Source organism: Amia ocellicauda, chromosome 17 (assembly GCF_036373705.1).
Source record: "Amia ocellicauda isolate fAmiCal2 chromosome 17, fAmiCal2.hap1, whole genome shotgun sequence".
Taxonomy (NCBI): domain Eukaryota; kingdom Metazoa; phylum Chordata; class Actinopteri; order Amiiformes; family Amiidae; genus Amia; species Amia ocellicauda.
In genome coordinates, this window is record NC_089866.1 from 24,891,965 (window position 1) to 24,916,321 (window position 24,357).

At 42.0% G+C, this 24,357-nt stretch overlaps 1 protein-coding gene across 3 annotated transcripts in view; it reads right to left on the minus strand.

Annotated features, from left to right (window-relative positions):
* inpp5jb (inositol polyphosphate-5-phosphatase Jb) overlaps positions 1–21,840 on the minus strand; it is a 43,063-nt gene extending 21,223 nt beyond the window's left edge. For 2 of the 3 annotated variants that reach the window (XM_066689306.1, XM_066689304.1), the window contains exons 1-2: positions 21,076–21,840; positions 9,060–9,649 (exon numbers count right to left, since the gene is read on the minus strand). In XM_066689306.1, the coding sequence (XP_066545403.1) occupies positions 9,060–9,643 (584 nt within the window). In that variant the 5' untranslated portion in view covers positions 9,644–9,649; positions 21,076–21,840. The remainder of the gene's footprint in view (positions 1–9,059; positions 9,650–21,075) is intronic. The other variant, XM_066689305.1, reaches the window with a different exon arrangement.
* Positions 21,841–24,357: the final 2,517 nt, after the last annotated feature.

Genomic DNA, 24,357 nt, shown 5'->3' on the forward strand with positions numbered 1-24,357 from the left:
CAAGAATAGATCACTCTGATTTTAAGGGTCTGAGGATAATCAACACTCATTGGTAGCAGTCCTAATCACTGGGACAGACGAACTCCGAACTCTATGAGATGGGGGTGAGAAAGGTGATGGCGTTCAGTGCTTTGATTTGAGTCATCTGACAGATTTCAGTTTGATGGCCTTCCATAGCGCCTCTCCTCTGCCCAGCACTTAACGCGTGGATGCCCCTACTTCACTGCCAGCCTTCTCTTCCTACAGTTAGTGCTGTGTCACTGCAACGACTGTTGTCGGGGAGGAGACGGCCAGTTAACCCAACAAGCAATCGCTGTCTCCCATGCACTCCTGCTCCTTCCTGCTGACCGTTTAAGATAAGTGTGTATCTATATATAACACATGGGCAACCTGATTGGTACATCTTGATCTTTTCAAATCACAAAGCTGTTTTGTTCATGGATTCTGTCATATTAAGATGTTTGTTTACTTAATTAATTCATTAACTGATTAATTGAATGAGTGACGAGTAGAAATTCAGTCACTTCATCAAGAATTTGCATGTTAAGAAAAAACTAATATATATTTTGAACATACGTTAGAAATATGTCAAATGGGTCAAATGTGCCTTAAAAATATAGGGGATACATGATTTCAACTCTGTAGTCCATATGTATTTTATATGTTGAAAATATATGTTGTAGAAACTAACCTCAGAATCTATCAACCTATAGAATACATACTGTATACGGATACAGATTCAAATATATTTAAAATGCAGCCCACAGATTTTAAATATACAAAACAATCATATATCTAAAATATAGACATCACACTTTTCTACAACTTTCTTAAAAATATGTGTTTGTTCCACATGGGATAGAACAGAATAGAAGATTAGGTAATTGGGAATCTATTCAATACTGTGGAGAGATGACCTAAAAAGAACGGCACTGTGGGTGTTTTTTGTCTTTTGCATTGCACATTTTTCAAAGCTTTAAAGACTGAGGCCCTGCGCGACTGCTCTGCAGCGGGCACTGGGAGAGAAAGTTGAGCTGGAATGCAACACGGAGGACTTTGAGGATTGGTAGATTACTGCCAGTCACAGAGTGATAGTCTCTCTGTGTGTCAATATTGTATTGAAATTAGCTGTTCTGTGTGTGATGGTTTTGCATGCTGGTCTACTGTGTGTGTGGATGATGCCTCTGTACCTACAGTACATCAACATTTCTTCTCTATGTGTTTCATGGGTGATGGGTGCCCATGCATCTTATTTCTGCATTGCTGGCAGCCTGGCTGTCTGGCTCAGCTCGTCTTTCCCAGGGATGATGTTATCAACTGCTCGCAGCGGCTGCCCCACTTCCAGCTGGCATCTGCAGAACCTAATCTGTCACATCCACTTGCCAGCTTCTTCCTCAGCTACTGCAAACACACACTTACATACAGACACACACACTCTCCCTCTATCACAGTCACATGTGGTCTACTTCTCTCTCGCTGCATTACTGCCGCTCAAAGGCAACAGGGCCTGCATTAATACATTGCACAGAGAAATGGAAACAGAGGCGGTCATTTTCCTGTAGTGGAAAAGCTGTAGAAAGATGAAGCCACTATTATAGTGATGCCATATGATGCAATTATGAAATGGATTTGGCAGGGGTAGTAAGTAGATCTATAGTGTTCAAAACTGTAGCCACAATGTTTTAAGGGATCAATAAAGAAGAATCAGTTGGTCTCTTTTCAGTCTTCCAGGAAGTGCTCAAGGCCAGGAAATACTAAATCTTAACAAAGAATAGCCTAGTTCAAGAGGAGATGGTAGAAAAGGTGTTAAAATAACCCTTAAACTGTTATTCCAATATCACCACAGTAAAAGAACAATGCAGAATTTATTTTAGACCACCAAGATGCAACACTATACTGAGTTAATGATCGAATTTCTTTGAAAAGACCTGAAAATACCACGCTGCAGACATGATCGTCATGAATAACACACAACTATCGAAGTGGATAAGGGATAGTAGAACATAAGACATGATATACCAAGACTCTGAAATACATTTAGGGGAAGTGACCGAATTAAGCCCAACAAAATCTAAGTTCTACATGTTTTCTTATAAATATGTGAATTTCTTCTGAATAAAGTGGGTATTAAATTAAAGATTAATCTCTCATCTAAACACTTGTGGTAGATTTTGTCATAAATTTACTAAATTAAATTAACTTATTTAATTGCAAAATTGAAAAGTCCGGAGTGGGCTTATAAGCTTGTGGTTGGTGCAGAACACTTCCACAACAAAGGATCCCCACCATATGCCTCACGCTGAAGAAGAATGGAACACCTTTCCCCAACTTACTGCAGCTTTTGGGAAAGCATTAAATGTATCAAAATGTTGGATATTTATGCATGTACCTGCAGCGGTTGACAGTGGTGCCCCGCTAGGGGCAGAACCTGTAGAGTGTGGGTTTTTTCACGATATTGGTGCACCTTGGATGGATGCATCACTCCCAATCTCACACAATGGCGACAAAAGAATAATCGTAGCAACTCCCTCTGTACTCATTACCCTAATAAAACCTGGTATAGTCGACTGGTGGGGGGATGGGGATTTGGACGACTTAATGTAACAAGACGGAGTATGTATTATCTGAAATTGGCCTATTCTCTCCCCTCCGAAGAATGTATATGTCAAAACTCCTCCATCCGGCGAGTGCTAGGGTTTAGTAGTTGTATCACTATTGGAGTTCTCGGCTCACGTAATATGACGGGAATAAAATCCCAACATATGCTCTATCATAACTTCACCTATAATACCCTAATGCCATCCACCAATGGAACATACTGGATTTGTGGCCTCAGGGCTTATTGGATCCTCCCTGTAAATTTCACTGGTTGCTGCTATTTGGGATATGTGTATCCTGCAATACACTATGTGCCCACGCTCCCGGGTATCCCTGTCAGCCATCTGCATGGAAGAGAAATATATGAGAGTACTAGATTTTTTATGACGTTATTTCCAAATTTTGGGGTAGCACGAAATACTAAAGAAATCCGCGTGACTGCATCAATGCTAGAAACTGTTGCCAATAATACCGCTGACGCTTTGTCTAACATCACCACTGAAGTGGTGGCCATCAGGACAGTCACATTGCAGAACCGTGTAACTTTAGATTACGTTAGCTGCCCAAGGAGGTACATAGGTAAGGAGTGTTGTACATACATACCTGATTCTTCTGAACATATCTATGATTTGGCTGATCACATACGTAAAGTGAGTAACCAATTACGGGACACCAACTCCTCCACAGGAGGGTGGTGGTCCTGGTTAACAAATCTTCTGGGTGGCAGCATTATGCAGTTGGTCGTGTATGCGCTGGTCTTCTTCATTTGTATCTATCTGGCTTTACAACTCATTCATTGTCTCATTAAAAAGGCCTCCGATGCTCTTTTCCCTGTCTCCTCCGCAAGCATCTTCCCTTCCTCCGTCTTGCCTGCTGGTAGAACTGGCAGGCTGAGGGAGATGGATACTTTTCTGTAATACATATATATATATATATATATATATACAGTGAGGGAAAAAAGTATTTGATCCCCTGCTGATTTTGTACGTTTGCCCACTGACAAAGAAATGATCAGTCTAGAATTTTAATGGTAGGTGTATTTTAACAGTGAGAGACAGAATAACAACAAAAAAATCCAGAAAAACGCATTTCAAAAAAGTTATACATTGATTTGCATGTTAATGAGGGAAATAAGTATTTGATCCCCTATCAATCAGCAAGATTTCTGGCTCCCAGGTGTCTTTTATACAGGTAATGAGCTGAGATTAGGAGCACTCTCTTAAAGGGAGTGCTCCTAATCTCAGCTCGTTACCTGTATAAAAGACACCTGTCCACAGAAGCAATCAATCAATCAGATTCCAAACTCTCCACCATGGCCAAGACCAAAGAGCTGTCCAAGGATGTCAGGGACAAGATTGTAGACCTACACAAGGCTGGAATGGGCTACAAGACCATCGCCAAGCAGCTTGGTGAGAAGGTGACAACAGTTGGTGTGATTATTCGCAAATGGAAGAAACATAAAATGATCTCAAGGCAGCTGGGACCATAGTCACCAAGAAAACAATTGGTAACACACTACGCCGTGAAAGACTGAAATCCTGCAGCGCCCGCAAGGTCCCACTACTCAAGAAAGCACATGTACAGGCCCGTCTGAAGTTTGCCAATGAACATCTGAATGATTCAGAGGAGAACTGGGTGAAAGTGTTGTGGTCAGATGAGACCAAAATCGAGCTTTTTGGCATCAACTCAACTCGCCGTGTTTGGAGGAGGACGAATGACCCCAAGAACACCATCCCCACCGTCAAACATGGAGGTGGAAACATTATGCTTTGGGGGTGTTTTTCTGCTAAGGGGACAGGACAACTGCACCGCATCAAAGGGACGATGGACGGGGCCATGTACCGTCAAATCTTGGGTGAGAACCTCCTTCCCTCAGCCAGGGCATTGAAAATGGGTCGTGGATGGATATTCCAGCATGACAATGACCCAAAACACACAGCCAAGGCAACAAAGGAGTGGCTCAAGAAGAAGCACATTAAGGTCCTGGAGTGGCCTAGCCAGTCTCCAGACCTTAATCCCATAGAAAATCTGTGGAGGGAGCTGAAGGTTCGAGTTGCCAAACGTCAGCCTCGAAACCTTAATGACTTGGAGAGGATCTGCAAAGAGGAGTGGGACAAAATCCCTCCTGAGATGTGTGCAAACCTGGTGGGCAACTACAAGAAACGTCTGACCTCTGTGATTGCCAACAAGGGTTTTGCCACCAAGTACTAAGTCGAAGGGGTCAAATACTTATTTCCCTCTTTAACATGCAAATCAATGTATAACTTTTTTGAAATGCATTTTTCTGGATTTTTTTGTTGTTATTCTGTCTCTCACTGTTAAAATACACCTACCATTACAATTCTAGACTGATAATTTCTTTGTCAGTGGGCAAACGTACAAAATCATTAGGGGATCAAATACTTTTTTCCCTCACTGTAAATATATATATATATATCTGGTGTCACATTCCAACCATACTTAAGCGCAATTATATTTGGGGTTGTGGAGTAGTGGCCAGATTGACCTTTCTGTTTCGGCTTACTCTCGCTCTGCTCCGCTTGGCCGACAGGAGGGACTGAAGAGGCCCCAAATACCCCCCCCTGTACATGGGGTTACCACAAAGAGCACATAATGAGACCAGCTTCTACCGGTTTGTATTGATTAAGCACTTAATATTTTATAAATTATTGAAATCAGACCTCAAATAACCAACTTAACCAATGAAAAATGTATTTTTATATTATCTGAGACTAATTTCCATCACATGGAATTGTTGTGCTGGTTGTTGGAGTTGGAGCCGGGGCTGTTGGGGCTGTGGAAGTCTGTACAGGTGCTTCAGAAAAAGGAGCATGATTTGTGAACACTTGTCTGTCCACCTGGCTCTTGCGCCAGTGATCTCAAAGCCACCAAAGTTGTTCTCTGGCATGGAAAGCACATCAAGTTTCACAGGGAATTCCTCCTTTCAATTTTTGTCACTGCTAACACTGGAATTGCAGTGCAGTTTCCTCCATTACCTTTTGACCCTAGGATACACCGATCAATCGACCACTGATTGGTATTGGGCTGATAAGGCAAGAAATTACTATATCAGCTATCAGGCTACTGCTTTAAAATGGCCGATATTTCTGACCGATATTTCTCTCTGATGGTGCGTCTTTTATAGTGTCTAACTAAGCATATAAATTGTTCTATTCTACTCGTGTAGTTTTAACAAAATATGAATGAGGCACATAAACTGCAATGCAGTCGTCCGTCGTGTCCCCCAAGACCTGCTCTCGTATAGGCCAATAAATAATAGGAAAATATCGGTATCGGCCTATCTTGTTATATGAATATTGGAAATATCAGTATCGGCAAAGATCATCCCTTCTTTTGACTTCACTTGGAGCCTAGGATAAGTACCAACCTGTGGATTGACAATGAGTTCTTACAGGAAACATTGTAAAAGTAATTATTCCTACATTCAATGCACAGATCTGCGGGATTGCAACTAAGCTGAAATATGTGCGAGAGGGAATTGTATATCTCCTGTCCAGCGCTTGGATGAGGTTTTTAAACCCCTCTTTGGTCACTGCATTAAAAGGCACTATGTCTTTTGCGAGGTACTGGGTTATGGCGTTAGTGATCTCCTGGTGCCTTCGTGAGGTCTTTTCATATGGTGTAGCAGCCGCAAACAACTCTGAAATTGTACTTTGCTGTTGCTCGCTACTAGACTGAGTGTCACTGGCAGGACTTTCAGTCGAATCTTTAGCAACGCACTCCTCAAACAGCCGCCTGCTGTGCTTTTTCAAGTGCTGGTGGAGGTGTGCTGTATTCACACGGGTTGTGTCAACAATTCCACACAGCTCTTGCAAATGACCTTTTGTGTTCGGTGTCGGTCACTTCGAAGCCGAAATAATCCCATATTACCGAAGTGCTGTTTGTCTTTGGTATTAATGCGCCTTATGATCGCTGTGACTCTGCAGACGCCATAACCCCACTGCACCACGCTTTGCTGTTTGTTTTTAATGGGGGCGTGTACGCAGTTGGCTGGGCAGTGCTGTTTGGGGAGAACGGAGGTGCGCTCACTCTATTGGTTAGTAAGACTGCCACACAAAGAGGGCAGTTATGCTTTCGCTCTGGGACAGACTCGCTGCATATTTTTCATATCGCATCCACATCGCAACGTTTCAAATCGCGATTGCGATTCGATTTCGATTAATTGTTTAGCCCTAATTCAGAGGGCACACAACGAAGGTGTGGAGCTAGCAGGCCCTGTGAGGAGATCCATCAACACTCACTACATTGCACCCATTTCCTAGTCTTTATGAATCCAATCATTTCAGTAACTATAAGACCGGCAGGACTGTCTCTCTCCAGGACCAGTGTGGAGAAACCTTGCTACGCTCACTACATCCCTATTGGGAATCCTGTTCGGCTAATGCCTTTACAAATCAAACACTGCTGCTCTGGAAATAGGCCAAGGAAGAGCAGCCAGAATAATCCTCACACTGAGGGGTAAACATAACAAGGACAAATTGACAGAACTGAAAGTCTTTAGCTTGCAATTACAGAAAAAAAAATGCTGAGACCTGATTAAGGTTTTCCACATAGAGAAAAAGGCAATGACTAACCGAACCAATACGGTGCTACTCTTAAAATCAAGATCTAATGGAAACGTAGGACAAATACCTTGCAAATAGGAAACATTTGCCAACTCCTCTTGGGGAATGGAATAAGCCATGCTAGAGCTGGGAATTGATTAATTTCAGTCAGTTAATCAAATCCCAATTCAAAGGGCATGAGAGATTCCTGGAAAAGCAAGCTGCCAATGAGTGGAGAAGAGACTTGGGTCAAGTGGCCTCCTTGCTCTCTGTCTTGTGTGCTAAACCCGCAGTTACCATCTACTCTTAACCAGTAACTGGGTACCTTTGAATTACATTCAAAGCAGGCATTAAGTGCACCATAAATTGATTTTATGCCTGAGTTTCTGAGATGCAGCAATTCAATTTAATATACTATAATGCAATAATCTTTTATGAAAAACAATATTAAAAATAGATTCATATTTTATAGTCACTAATTTTTCTGTTGAGAATTGTTGGTTTCTGCATTTTCTGTCCAATTTAAATCTGAATTGTCCCAACTGGCACAGACTTGCCTAAAGTAGTAATGGTAGTCAGCTCTTCACTGGGTCTGATCACTGGGCAGGTGCTGCTGACAAAGGGAAAAGCAAAGCAGAAGATTTCTAAAATAAATGTGCTAGAATTATGGGAGCTGAAGACAGACCATGTCCTCACACTGACTATGATAATGTCACCATTCTTTAAGTGGCCGAATGGTGACACATGCTGGCGGTGGGTTTGCGAGGGAGACACGGTTATTATTTCCCGTGCTTTACCTGCAGTGCTATTAGAAACTCTAGGGCTTTTTTCTCAAGCTTTAAGCATGCTGCTTTAATACAGCGAGTTAATGTAGATTAACTGCATTCAGACCCAGGGAATTAGTTTTGCAGCTATCTTCAACAGTTCTGCTCCTACTGATCTATTAAGTCATTTCAGGGACAGGGTAGCAAAGGTAGCATTCTATTTATTCAGATTGAGCGTTTATCCATCTTAAGCATATAAGACACTGCGCCAGAAGCAAAGGACTGAGGAGAGATTATGCCATTTTGCACACTTTTGAATTGAGCAACACGGTTAACAAATATACCGCTGTGAAACTTCTGACTTTGAAGGAGCTAAAAATTAAAAAATTAACAAACATGCAGTGTATTCTATTTATTTTCAAATTAAACAAGGACTTTTACTGACAAATAGGTCAACGGTGATTTATTAATATGTCAATGCAATGCAGGGTGCAATGCAATGCATCATGCTGTGTGTGAGACTGAACTAAAGGTTTCACTGCATTCATGCCCATATTGTACCGAACAGCAATGCTTTTGTAAATCACTCCACCACCAGCAAGTAAAAGGATCACTTACAAGCTTGAGAAAACCATTCTGATGTGTTATGTAACAAAACTGGCTGTGTTACGTAACAAACCTTGATGGTACAGTTAGTGTTCCTTCATGCGTCTCTTAAGTGGACATGTTTGTATTTCCCCCCAACAAGTGACTAAGTCTAAGGATCTTTGCCAGACTGAATACACTACAGGAGACAGAGCCAAACTGCAATATATTTGTGGCACTCAATCATGTCTCCAAAATTGATCACCCCTTTTATTAAATACGTTTGATCTTACAGAGAGAGGGCTATGGTACTGTATTGTCCCACTGGGTTTATTTAGAATTATGGCCGGGGGAATTTAAATGATTACACCAGGATGGAGTGGTATCAGGGAATGGGGAACTTTAACGGGCAAGGCTCTCTCTAGCTCCATTATAGGAGGATATACATCATGTGCAGTGCATCATTTCAGTCAGTCAATATTGCAGTGCTTTAAAGTCATCTGAAAGAAGCCCAGTGTCAGAGATAGGGAGAAGAAGGTCAACTCACCTGAAATCCTCCGTCTCGCCAGCTGCCTTGTCCACTGTGTCTGTGTGTGGCTGTGCTGCAGGGGGCTGGGAGTCCACAGAGCCCCCCGACGAGGAGGAGAGAGGCGTGGCAGGCAGGACTGTGGGTGGGGGGGTAGCAGGCTGGGGGCCCATAGCTCTCCCTGCATTGGGGCTACGGGAGCCCGGAGGCTGAGATACAGTGGAGTTAACCAGTGTGGTGGGGCCCCTCAGCACCGGCTCCCCAGGACCCACAGGCCGAGGGCGGCTGGAGCTCCCGGGAGTCTGGCCACCAGGAGCAGAGGGCCTGGGCCGGCTGACGCTGGCTGGCACTGTGGCCACCGGGGCCTGGGGTGGCTTAGGGTCGCCTCTGCTCAGATCCAGCCCATCAGAGCTCTTTACGTGGGTGGTTGCCTGTCTATGGGGCTCAGCAGGTTTGAATGGGGGGGAATCGGGAGCAGGAGCCACAGGTTGGGGCCTGGCCGGTCTCCCTGCTGCCCGGGTTCTAGCCGGAGCAGTGGGCGGTGGGACGGCTCGGGGTGATCTTGCTGGTTCTTGCGGTCTTTGGTTTTGCTGTTCGGGATCCATCCCCTGCTGGCAAGACAGAACATGAGGATTTTAGATTGAGGGAGATATTCCTTATAGGCTAATACAAATCAATGTGAATTTCAAGTACTCTGTGATTTTTTAAGCACTACAGCCAGACTAGGCTATCTTAAATGGGCTTAATAAACCTTGGCACATTTATATCCTTTTGCTAAAAGCCAATGTGTGTTCCTCATGGCTGTTGCATCACAGGAATGTAAGCTCACTGTCAATTTATAAAGTTCATTTTTGTTTGTTATAGCAGATATCTGTTTTTCAAACTCTAGAACCATTAAATTGCTTAATTATTCATTTGGATTATTACAGGTACCAAACTAGTAAACTAATTATATCAGGTTGTTGCTAGCAAGGTTAAATAGCAGTTGGCTGTTGACTTGCTTTCATTAGTTGTGTTGTCACCTGAATGACAGTCAGAAAAAAGGGGAACAAAACTTTCCTTGTGCCTAAGGCTAACTTTTCCCCGCCAGAGCTTTCTCACACTGTGGCGAAATTGCTCTGATGTCACTTCTCTTGATTAAGAAGAGTATTGTATTTTTTTCCTGAAATGAACTATGAAAATACCCCCCTCCCCCTCCAATGGGGAACAGCTAGCATGAAATATGAAATCTGCATTGACTAGCCACAAATTTACAGCTCCACACTTGTGATTTGAAGAAAGCTTTCTTGATTTGTTAATGCAGCTCAGACTGCGCACACAACAAAGGCTTAGAAAATCACACCATTTGTGCTCTAGTTAACCAGAAAAACTGGTTTAAAACTGGCACAATAGTGCGGGCAATTTTTTGGCAATACACAGGTTTGGAACTGGAAAAATAAATCGGTCTGCAGATTGATTTTCATTCAGGGGATTTAACCGAAATGACAGAAATGCAGCCTAGGTCATAAATATAAATGTTATCTTTCTCTTACTCATTAAACTATACTCTACAAACTGCCTGTGAGCGATTACAGCTAGCCATAATTGCTGGCAGTCTGACTGCCACTCTAAACGCGGTGAGTGAGCTGGTGACCTTATTCCGGCCTGGTTGTTTTACCTGCTGTTCCAACACATCTGTCACCGGCCAATGCTATGAGTGGCAAACTGAATGCAACACACATCTGGGGCTGGGGAAAGGAAGGACAGCAACTGCTGACGACAGATGGAGGGAAGTGGCCATTGGACAGGCAGGCAGAGTGTGACCAACTTCAGGCTAAAACGGCATCGCAGCAGAATAATCCCATTAGCCGAGGCAGCGCTCAGCCCCGGCCTTACTGAGGAGCTTGGGCAGGAAGCAGTCAGTCAATGTGCTGGTGTTTGAAAAGAATCAACCACTTCAAACACTTGCACACTTTGAACCCAAGTTTTGATCTATAAATGCATCGGTTATTAGAACAAAATGAGTGTGTGATTTTTATATATTTAAAAATTCACAGTGCCTTCACGTGACATCAGACTCTTCATAAACACATCTGCTACTGCCGCAGCAAATTTATTGTAATTGATTTTGGGGAAAAAAATAATGAAATCCAGCTGCAGTTATCGGCCCAATCTTTGAACTGGAATTGCAAGACAGTGAACAAATGAGGATAGCATCATCAAAGAGTGGCTTTTGCTGCAGCATTGAGGAGGATTAGAGTCCTCCCTCAGAGGACGATGAGGACACCAGATTAGGAGACATCGGCAAGGTGTGAAAAATGGGGCGCGCAACACTGAGGTAGAGAAGGAGAGGGGGGGAGAAGTGGAGCAGGACAGGCATGGAAGGAACGCAAAAGACTGGAGAGATAGGGGGTGTGCTGAGCTAAGCACATTGGGGCAAGCCAAAAAAAAACTAAATAAGAGACTAATACTAAAAGATAATGATCAGTGAAGCAGACAGCTGTAGCCCACAGCCAAGCGCCTAACGTGCGCCTGCCTGCGCTCCTCTGACGTGACATTTCAATGTAAAGCATATCCTGCCATGAGACGATGGCTGCTGAACAGCTCCCCCGTCCACACACACTTTATTAGCCATGAATTTGCAAGAATGCCTGCAGAGACAAAGAGAGAGAGAGCTAGAGATTTATCATCTTTATGCATGAAAGTGGGATGGCGTTATAAACCTTCGTTAGTCACAAACATTCTGCCTTTCGCAACACCTATGCCTTCATCACAGAGGATGGCTGGTGCAGGGAGATGAATAGTTTGTGAATAGAAGAACCACAGTTCTTCCGCTAGCACTACGCAGTTTGCATGATCTTGGTTGTGAGGGTGTGGGTTAGTTCAGAAGTGGACCCTGTGGACCAGACCAAGTGCTAGAAAGGAAAGCAAAAGTATATTAATCTAAACCACGTCCAAGAACTGTACACTGTAGTATGCCTGGTATGCAAGACTGGAGTGTCACACTGTACATTGTACACTGTCCATAAGCTTGTGAACCACAGACATGCTAAACAAACAAAAACAAATGCCTAAAAGTAAATCCTCTATCCCTGCTTTGAAAGTCATGTATGATTTATTTTTTCTTTGAATGAACCAAATCCATGGATGCTCCAATGTGTACAGGACATTGTGTCTGAAAGTCAAGTTGATTTTACTGCTGAACACCCCACACCTTCTACCAAAACCACCCTTCCAAACCGGTTACAAGAGCCATAGTATCCCTGTGCAGTTGTATGAAGAGCATTTATCTGTGTGTCATGACCACAGCCTCGCACAAATACCACTTGTATCAGCACTGAAATGCACCCTACCCGCTTCAAGGTCATCCTGTAGTGCTGAGGAATTATGCAAATGAAGCACTAGAAAGGCATTAAACAGGGGTCCATGAAAGTCATCAGCAACCACTTGACTGCTAAATCGGTGCTTCTGCACTACACACCATGAGCGTCAACTCTTTTCTAGATTTCCGTCTACTGGATCCTCTATGCACAAGCCACGCAAAGTCGTATCCCCTCTTCTGGAGTCACGCGATTGATGCGCCTGCGCATTTTCTGGAACACGTGAAACCATGCATCTCAATGAAGAGGTCTTGGCGAAGTCAGCAAAAAAGAGCGTACCAGTCGTGTGAACTTTGACTGCCCCAATGTAATTAAAACAAAATTTTCTTATAACCTCTCATTCAGTAAAAGATCACTTTAATTAAGAAAAATTTTATCTCAGATGAAACCCAAAAAATACAATGCTCTGTTGGGCTGTGGAAGAGGCTCTGGATACGATAATTTCCAACTTTCAGTTAATTACAAAAGACCTAGTTAATCTGCTGTGAAGTCACTATCTCTGTAATGAGAAATTTGCCCATGCAATCAGACCAGTGACGCTTCTCAAACCCATCAGATAATTTCTGTCCTTTAATATACACCCGATAAAGATGCCTATTCTTAGGCCGCTTATATCTGTGTGACCAGGCATCTGTGTGCTGGGACTGGCTGGAGGCCAGACTGAGAAACACAGGCTGTACCTGCCTCAGAAGATATTCTAGGTTGCGGCTCTTTTCTGTAATGAACAATGAAGGAAAGCACCCTCTGAATATATAGGTTTCTACGACACTTTCCGTGACAGCTGTAATCTCCCACTGCATGCAATCAGCTCTCATTAATTTGCGCTGCCCTTGTGGAGGCAGCAAGGCAGAAATAAAATATTCAACTTTCCAACATAGAAGTGTTCTGGGTGACTGGGTTTCTGCTCTGTTTGGCCTCGCTCACGAGAACAACAGTTTTGTACTGCTGACTTTTTTACAGCACCAGTTGCAAACACTGCCAAATGGAACAAAACGAGAATTGAAATTCTCACACAGTATCACCCGAGAGAGTAAGATGAAATGCCACATACAATTAAAAGGAAAGTTGCCAAAAGCATTTACTTGTATTGCGCACAGCTCCATAAAGGATCTGCAAGCTTGGGTTCTTCAAGGTATAGCATTCTTGGATTTTAATTTAGAACAGAGTTTTATTTTCATACCTGGCACTTGCTATGCAACCCAACCTCACATTTACATGGCAGAACAAAGAAGACTTCTATTCATCCTATGTGCAACTGATGACCTATCAGCCAATTCAGACAAAACAAATGAGCACTGAGATATAGCACTGGTCTGCGTGGGCTGCCAACCATGGCACATGGCATTTAATCTGTGGACAGTGCCGGTTGGAGGCGGGAAGCATCCTCGCTGAAAACCCCACATCTTCCCAACCCTGTCAAAGGTCATGTCAGTTTCTGCTAATGCCTCCTCCAGGTTTGTGTCAGGGAGATGAGGAGTGGGAGCTGCACCAAAGTACCTAAATAAAAATGTTGTCCAAACTGATTCAAACAGCAGCTTGGTTAGCTCCTCTTGTTTATGTCCCACCCTTAAGTTTTTCAACTTTCGCAGCAAAAGGGACCCATATCTCCCCTCTCCTTGCCCTTGTCTTCTTTTGCTTCTTTCATTCTTTCTCACCTCTGTGTCTTTGCCTTGACATTAATTCCTAGGTGTCACCGTCTTTCTTTCTTCCTCCAATCTACGTATCCTTTGCTTTCTACCCTCCCCTCCTCTGTCTCTACTTTGCAGGAAAGGAGACCACAGTAAACCACACTGACTCACAGATTGACCTTTGATTTTTGACCTTTACTTCTTGTAGAAATAAGGAGAAAAAGGAAAGCTTTGTCCTGTCTTACGGCATTGACTCATTTTGTCAACAGGCCTCAGAAAATAACTATAACATCCCACCCTCCCCCTATGTGCAATTGAGGCAAACTGTCTGGGATGAATTTTGGGACTGCTCTGTGGAGCATATCAAGAGCTCTCTAGCTACTGCAAACATTGTCCAGCGAGCGCCTCTCATGCTGATGATGTGACGTGAAAAACCCCGGACAGGATGACAAGAGACATTTATTTTCCAATAGCTTCAGTTAACAAATCACAGTGATTTGAGTCAGCAGCAAGTCGGTGTGGAGACAGCAGTCCAGGGTACTTGCATGCCATGCTACAACACACTGCACTGTAAATATAAAGAGCCCTCGCTTCACACAACCACAGCATCTCTTCAGTGCTTCAGGAGTTGGAGGCGTCACAGAGCAGGCTTTACCTCTGGCCTCCTCAGACTGACGGCGACAGAGAGACATCACAATTAATACTCTCAGGTGATCAACTGTACTTGTTAATACTCAAGCTGGCATACCAAATTGAAGGCTTTACCTATGGATTGGGACACCGCCACCAGGTGACAAAAGGGTCAACGGTCCACTAACTTTTCAAACTGTGTGGGGGGGCAATGTATGGGAATCACATCCCTCTTAAAAATGAGTGGCTGCTCCTAGCTTTCTACAAACTGCAATGTACAATTCATTAATTACGTATTCAAGCTTTAGGCTAGTCATTTATTCCCAGTATGAAAACTGTTACTTTTCCATGGAAAATCTTCAGTCATTTCAGGTCAGCGCACCGAAACATCTTGTCCCATGAGAAAGAAAAAAAAGTGTCATTTTATTATATTATTAAAAAAATATAAAAGTGGAAAAATGGACTATAAGGTCTACAGCAGTTTTGACTTTTGATGGTTTTGTTAGCAGTAGCCTACTTATTATTGCTTAAATCAATATTTTAGCTAAAAGCAAACTACTCATAATATAGGATAAATATAGTCTTTAAAGTATTTGAGTTAAGTGATACATGAAGGCACACCTGCTACTAATAATTATTTTGTGCTAAAGATCTGCTGCCTGTCTGTAATTCTGCCCCCCCCCCCCCAGTATGTTTGTGATAGGGGTCAAAACTTGACATTTGCTTAGTCATCCCTGAATAATAAGGAAGTCATCTTCCCATTCAGAAGACTAAAAAAAAAGATTGCTTGACAAGATGCTAGGATGAATAATCACTACTACCAGCAGAAGCACAATTATTTTTTAGGAAGGCTCCAATACTATATTAAAAATATAAAGTCACTTACTAAAAATAATACAATTATGTTACACTCATAATATGTAATATGTTCCTTTTGTTACTATGGCTATCTTTTGGAGGGAGTAAATCATAACTGCCTTTGTAGAACATTAGCCTAGCCCTCCTAAATTATATAGAAATCTCCGATTACAAAAACGTCCAATTACTAATCTAAACAACTGTCTTAACCAAGACATTAGAACTTAAACTACATAAACACTTAAACCAGCCAAGAAAATATCAAAAAACGCAACACATTTACCTGTCGATTTGACTTTTGGTAGAATAAAGACTTTAAGCAAAGAAGTCCCATGAAACATTGGGCTGGATTAAATCAAAACTTTGACCAGCCTGCTACTAGAAAACTACAAACCTGTACATCATAGCGGTAACATTTATGATTAGAAGATAGTGTCGTCTTTCTAAAAATGAAGACGCAACTGAGTACAGTTCTGTAGATTTCTATTAGTGGATAGGTCAAAGTTTTGATTTAATCCGGTCCATTGTGTCAACAGATAGGAGGGCAGACAAATACAATACCATCTGTCTGTGTAGGCGTTTGTGTGTGTGTGTATCATTGGTGCAGCATAGTATCATTACTAGAGATATATTTTAGGATTTATTTTTCAGTTTTATGGATAGTTCTCATCTCTGTAGCCCCTTTCTCTGCCTGCTTGAACTCTACCCACTTATAATGATTAGCCATTCAGAAAACTAAGGATAACCAGAACAGCAACAAAATTACATAAAACCCAGAATATTAGTTTAATATCTCTTGGTGCAGTCCTCTATGGTAATGACAACTAAGCTAACATTTGTCTTGACTGTACTATACAAATTTGCAAAACCTGATATAACATCCTTAATAAAACAGTGACATGAAGATGCAAACCCACTTATTTACCTCTCTCTGTTTACTGAGAGAGAGTTCAGCAAAATAAGGTATATTTTCCACCTGTGTACTTTTAGCTACAATTCCCATTCTAAACACTGGATTTTCACAAGACCCATTAAAGTGCCAATATACCTACCTACCTACCTGTCCTGCTGAGACTTTTGAGATGAGAGCTAATTGTCTTGGTTTTGTTTCTGGAGGAGTTTATGTCACAACAGAATGGCCGTGGGCAGCATAGAGGAGGAAAGAAGAAAGAATAGCTGAAATAAAACTTGCATTACTGAAGCCAAGAAATGAAACCCAAGGAGGAAAAGATACCCTCATTAACAGCAAAAAATCTCAGCCAGCAGGTGGTGGTGAAGAGATGTTTTTGTAATTGGGGGGGTCCTTAACTTTAACCCAATAGTATAAGTCTCCATTCTTCCCCTCCCACACAAACCTGCAAATCAGGAAGCAGTCACATTTTTACATTTGACAGAATTCATGTAAATTGGTTCCCCTGCTGTACTCTTCAGTGAATTTCTGGTTCAATTAATAAATGGCTGCATCTGAATTCTGTTTGAAAACGTATGCACTTTGCAACTTATATACATATACAGCTCTGGAAAAAATTAAGAGACAATTGCAAAATGATCAGTTTCTCTGGTTTTACTATTTATATGTGTTTGGGTAAAATGACATTTTTTCTTTTATTCTATAAACTGCTGACAACATTTCTCGCGAATTCCAAATAAAAATATGAATGGAATGGCTGCCATACATGTAGACATGCTGATTTACGAAATAGCGGTCCAAATTTTTTCCAGAGCTGTATATACATACACACACAATTTGAAAATGCAGTGGTAACATGGAATGCGAGTCACCCTGAATTATTAATAATAAGAAAATACACTGTTTGAAAAGTCTTGCAATATCAGTGCTTTCCTCCTATTGCTGTGCCTTTTGTTATAGGGTGTCTCACTTTTTGATCCTGACTACGCACTCTTGTTGTTTCTGCTTAAATTGCTATTTGAAAGCTTAATTTAATCATCAAATAGCTTAAGAAAAAGACTCCCTTGAACTGCTTCCCAGGCAGTGAGCAGGCAGAGCATACAGAAGCGCAACATTCTAAAAAAAAAAAACTAACATTTGTTCTACGCAGACCTCATTGAATAGATTTCCTTATAAAAATTGCCCGAATGGTAACAGTAACGGCCATCAAAACCACAGAATTGCATGCTAGTTAACAAAAAGAAATTAAATAGGAATCCAATAAAAGGGAATCCAAACAAATATAATATAAATGTAGGGAATATATCCAATATATTAGAAAAAGGGGAACCCAGATACAAGTCATCTTCTCCAGGGAAGCAAGATTAATCTTTGCCCCAGTGGCTTCGGATAAAACCTGTGAATAGAGCAAGCTCAGCACCCAATGCGATAAAGTGAGTTACAGAAGACATACAGTGGGATATTGTACAGTTCAGATTATATTGGCCATCAACAGGGGTGATATCACCGCTCTCTCTACCACACAAGAACATCACACACTCTTAAATAGGCAGAATATGAACCTTCTGTTTTTCTATTCTAAAAAATAATCATCTACTAAATTATAATAAGAAAGACAATAAATTTTAATGAACTGAATATCCTTTTTAACACAAATCCTTCTTCATGCTAATGTAAAAATCCTCTGCATCTTTTCCAGCTTTACTGGAAAATAAATTAGAGAGTTGGAAAAATATTTAATTAGAACACTTATCAGAAAACCCTGACCTTTACAGTTTTTTTGTATCCTTCATCTGAATCAATAAATCGCAAGATGTGTGCAAATACAAACAGGGGGAAACCATTAAACAAAAGCAGGGAAACTTCCAAAGTTGGAGTCATAAAGGCATTCAAGCAGGGGGGGGGTTCCAGTCATCAAATTCATAAATATGCCTCAATACAATATGTTTATTTCTACTGCTGAGCCATTACGACAGGACATTAAACAGAAGACTGTCAAGATGCATACAGCAGTGGGAAAAGTCATATGTTACCTTGGAATACCTTGCAGAAATGAACCCAGGAGCTAATTCACAGCAAGGCAGAAACACTACGATATAAAGTCCAACATAGACACAGTTAAAAAGCTGGCAAAAGGATAGGTCACTTTTCACAACTACACCTTCGGGTATCTGTCGATGTAGGTGTAGAAAAACAAAAACAAGGCTAGACTGAGATTATATAACTCTTCTTTCACTCAAGAATAAGTATCACCTGCATTTCCAAGGACTAATGCTTCTTAATCTCCAGTGCACTTAGTTTTAGTTCCATTGGTGCATCATGGATGTGCAAGAAGCGGAACAGGGAGATAAACTAAGCATATGACGTGATCAGCATGATTACATTATGTCTCATTTGTCCTTGACAGACAGAGCAGGAATGTACTGTGTTGCCTATACTTTGTCAAGGGCATAGGAACTTCTTCAGGTCTAAACAGCAGGTTAAGGGCAATTATGCAACATCACTTTGGGGACTGTTGATGATTGCATATGCCAGGAGGAGTCTACATCCTGAAGTGATCACTGCTGAATCTACTGAAGCAATTGAACCAAATGAGTGCTATTTCAGTGATCCAGGATGTGCTATTTCAACACTTAGCTGATAGTGACAAAGACTGCATGCAGCATGAGCATGGGATTTTTCTTGGGTAATAATAATGATTAGTGTCACTTAAGTGTTTATGTCTTAGAAGGAGGAGGATGAGAAGGAGAAGGAGAAGGAGAGGCTCAAACAGTTGTCCTTTAAAGGCACCTAGGCTGGTGATATGTCTTCTTACTACTTGATGGAAAAGGCAAGTGATGAAACACTTTATGATCACTTTATCATAAAGCACTAACTGTACCCTTGTGGGTTTTCATCTTCCATCAGTTATCAGCTGCAAGGTACTCTTCATACCCTGCTCAATCACGTCTGCAATGCTATTACATTTACTACAGAAATTGGCAGAACAAATTGAACTATCATAAGTAACCTTTCAAATTCAGAATATATACATCTTTGACGGAGAAAATGAATTTGACAAAACTAACTACCTTCCTTTTTGACTTGCACTATGCAACTCCTTAATTGACCAATTTAAAGTAAAATCTGGTCCACATTGTTATGGGGTTGTTTTCCACGGTTTTTGATCCCACACTTGTGTACTGACAGAGATTGCGCTGTTTTTGGCTTGCAGGCAATATTTATTTGTGATACACTAGCGAGAGCTGGCAGGCACTCATCGAGGGATGTCTTCAGTGAAAAGAATGGCATTTCTCTTGCGGAGAACCATCCCATAGTTTCTATTTTTATTCAAGTATTGTTCCACCAGGAATGTACAAATGGAGCCGGCACTATGGAAGCAACACACAAATAATTTACTGCTGCTCTGGGTGGCTCCAAGCCTGGAGAATAATACAGAACATACATGGGAGTCCGCTGATCAACACATATGTTTAAAGCTGCAATTCAGACACTTACTGCCTGCATGCCTGATCATGTTAAAGTATTACAGATGCAGCTTCTTACACAGTAGACACTCAAAATTGAAGAATGCCTCTCTAACTTTAGGTTAATTTAATGGGGCACGTGTTTTGCATTTGAATTTCTAGCCCATATGATACATGAGCAGGATCACTGAATGCCTTCTTAAGATTGTGCTTGCCTTCATAGATCTCATACAATTCCAATAGGCATTGGCAGACAAAACATGATCGTGTTGTGTGATGCAATGCCAGTGCCATTGTTACAAACATATACAGATTTCACTGAAACAAACGCAGTTCTCGTTATTGTGGTACATCACTGGGGCTTGTATGAAAGGTGTGAATGCAGACAGCACTCTTAGCCATAGACTTTCATGTTTCATGATGTTGCAATAAGAGGAGACGGAAAAAGACTGCGGTGGTTTGGACGTGCCGCGCAAAGTGCAAAATCTTGGTAATGTAATTACTGTTGATAGTAATTATATTATTTTAATAAATCCTATAATATAAGCTGTACTATTTGGGAATTCCTCTGGATTTCAGTACCCTTACAGTTAATCTGTTTTAGTACAGTGCGAAGAGAACACATGAAAAACAATAATATTATTAAAGTTTAAAAATAATCAGTGACAACAACACATTGAAAGACAGGGCACTAGTCTTAACTCCAGCCTACAGAGAAAAAGATCAGTATCAATCAATTTATATATATATATATATATATATATATATATATATATATATATATATATATAAACGTTACACATTTGCATTATTAAAAATACAAAATATCAATACCGGCAACACTTGCTTCTCCTCTGGTGAAAACTATATTGTATCCAAGCTTTATTGGTGTCGTTAAAGCAATAGCTCCTATGTATGCATTGCATACATTGCAAATACACATCGGGGAGCTACTGTCAAACGGGTTAGCAGAAACTAAGGTGTTACAAATAAATGTAACCGTATATTAAGCAGACACTGATTTCTGATGCGAGACGCACAGGTTCATGTTCATGCAATAACATAGCTGTCCGCAGAAACAGAAGCAAAGAAATGCTGCAATCGAAATCCATTCCCATTATACTCAAGATTATAATAACGCCATTAATCAAACAAATAGGACGAGTGTGTGTCACAGGTGCCTACCTTTCCCCAGCAAGGTGTGTTGATAATGTGCCAGCGACGGGACTTGCAAGGCAGGCAGGTGCCGACTTGACCGGCGATGTGGTTTGGGCTCAGCGAAAAAAAGAAAATTGAAATTGAGCCACAACAACAACAAAAAAAGTACTGATCTGGAGTGTCGCGTCTCCCAGTGTGCCAACAGTGGACACCAGGTAGATTCCTCCAAACAGCCGGGCGTTACTGTCCCTTACGTTTGCACTCCTTACAATGAATTGCCTGAGGCTGGCTAGTCACTAGTCATCTCAATCCCCAGCACAGCGATCGGTCTGAGGCAGGTGTTGAGCGAGCAACCTACGCCGGGGTAAATAGGCGATATATTATACATTGCATCCACAAACAAGGTGGTCGCTGTTGTGTTATTATTCACCCGTCATGCCCGCTGCCACGCCAAATGCTTGTGCTGAAGGCGACGAAGGATGTTAAAGTCGTGTGATGCCCATATTTGCTCATATAGGACAACGCCGCTCCGTCCCCTTGCCTTAAAGCGACACGGTCATTTTTATTTCAGCTATTGTGCGCTGACTGCTTCGAGCGGAGCTGCGGAGAAAGTCGGCGTGAAGCTCGTCGGTGCCAAGGTGCAAAGCTTGTAGCGCAGATTTCCGTAGATCTGCGCAGAGCTGCAGAATCCCGACAATCCCATTGGTGGAGCCGCGCAGACACGCCCAGAGCTGCGGCAGCGCCTGTGACGAACCTCTTTCTGACTGTGCGCTGCACTGCCGGGCAGTTCACAGAAACACACAAAACAGCACTGCGGGCGCGTTTTTGCAGCGCAGACATCCCGCAGCTCTGCACAGATCAGCGCATTTGAACCAATGACAGTACAAGCAATGTGCAGAAATGCGGAAATGTGTGCTACAAGAAGGCGACCTATATGGAAAGGTTACTCAATGACGCCCAAACGTCCTTGTGTAGGCTTGCCCGTTAACAGGAAATAGTTCAGTAAATGCCGGGCGCTTTTCCACACTATCAAAAAATAAAAAATAAAATAATGAAAAGATAATGGCAGAAAAAGGCATACTGTGGCGCTTAATCTTTACATTATCAACTGAACAGCCAATGCACGAAACTGAATGTGTAGTTACTGATTTCCCTACCCGACTGTTGGTAGCCGATATGTGAAGTTGATTCGGCTGGTATAGTGCACACAAAATCGACTTGAAATACTCGTTTATCAATTAAGATGCACACTTTCTCCTTCACTAACAATAATGCATGCAAAAACACTCATTTTGGAGTGATTAGCCCACACATCGGAAGACGCAGGAGGGTTTAACAGCAGATCCGCGCCAATGCCTGGGACTGTAGACCACTCTCCTCTATTGCAACCCCTTAACCTCTGCTTTTAAAACGATCACAGCTTCTACTTTTAGTAACACTTCACATCTCTCTGTGGGAAACGTCTATAAGATGGCTGGTTGCAGCTTTTTGTTTTACATACAGGCTTCAGTGCTGGGGGGTCATTTTAATAATAGTTGCTTCATTATGCGATATCTCTGGGGTTTTGGTTATGTAACAAAACGACTACGGTCACTGAAGAGCTACTCCTCATACGCACGCAAACACGACTGCGCTCTCGTCCAATCAAGGAGGGGCAGTGCAGGCCAGCGCTGCGCCACCTGTCTAGGCTAGTGGTCGCGTTATTTCAGATTGCGTAGTCGTGCGCAGATCTGCAGAATCGCAGCGACCCTATTTGTGGAACCAGCTCAGAACTGCGGAAATCTGCGCTGCACGACCAATACTGAAAGGGTAGGCGTGGAAACACGGAACCTAGCGCTGATCTGTTGCCTAGTCCCAGAGACACATTATATCCAAAGTCAAGTTTTCATGCAGGCTCAAGGTAAAAGGAACTCATACATGTGTGCGTTTAATCGTGTTAATTGTAGTATTTAAACATCCTTATTAGAAATTATATATATATACACACATATACATACATACATATACACTCACCTAAAGGATTATTAGGAACACCATACTAATACTGTGTTTGACCCCCTTTCGCCTTCAGAACTGCCTTAATTCTACGTGGCATTGATTCAACAAGGTGCTGAAAGCATTCTTTAGAAATGTTGGCCCATATTGATAGGATAGCATCTTGCAGTTGATGGAGATTTGTGGGATGCACATCCAGGGCACGAAGCTCCCGTTCCACCACATCCCAAAGATGCTCTATTGGGTTGAGATCTGGTGACTGTGGGGGCCAGTTTAGTACAGTGAACTCATTGTCATGTTCAAGAAACCAATTTGAAATGATTCGACCTTTGTGACATGGTGCATTATCCTGCTGGAAGAAGCCATCAGAGGATGGGTACATGGTGGTCATAAAGGGATGGACATGGTCAGAAACAATGCTCAGGTAGGCCGTGGCATTTAAACGATGCCCAATTGGCACTAAGGGGCCTAAAGTGTGCCAAGAAAACATCCCCCACACCATTACACCACCACCACCAGCCTGCACAGTGGTAACAAGGCATGATGGATCCATGTTCTCATTCTGTTTACGCCAAATTCTGACTCTACCATCTGAATGTCTCAACAGAAATCGAGACTCATCAGACCAGGCAACATTTTTCCAGTCTTCAACTGTCCAATTTTGGTGAGCTTGTGCAAATTGTAGCCTCTTTTTCCTATTTGTAGTGGAGATGAGTGGTACCCGGTGGGGTCTTCTGCTGTTGTAGCCCATCCGCCTCAAAGTTGTACGTGTTGTGGCTTCACAAATGCTTTGCTGCATACCTCGGTTGTAACGAGTGGTTATTTCAAATTTGCTCTTCTATCAGCTTGAATCAGTCGGCCCATTCTCCTCTGACCTCTAGCATCAACAAGGCATTTTCGCCCACAGGACTGCCGCATACTGGATGTTTTTCCTTTTTCACACCATTCTTTGTAAACCCTAGAAATGGTTGTGCGTGAAAATCCCAGTAACTGAGCAGATTGTGAAATACTCAGACCGGCCCGTCTGGCACCAACAACCACGCCACGCTCAAAATTGCTTAAATCACCTTTCTTTCCCATTCAGACATTCAGTTTGGAGTTCAGGAGATTGTCTTGACCAGGACCACACCCCTAAATGCATAGAAGCAACTGCCATGTGATTGGTTGGTTAGATAATTGCATTAATGAGAAATTGAACAGGTGTTCCTAATAATCCTTTAGGTGAGTGTATATATGTTTTCTACACATTTCACAAATTCCTTCATTAGTTATGTTTAATGTGAGATCACGTCATAGCTTAATGGATTCGTTGTA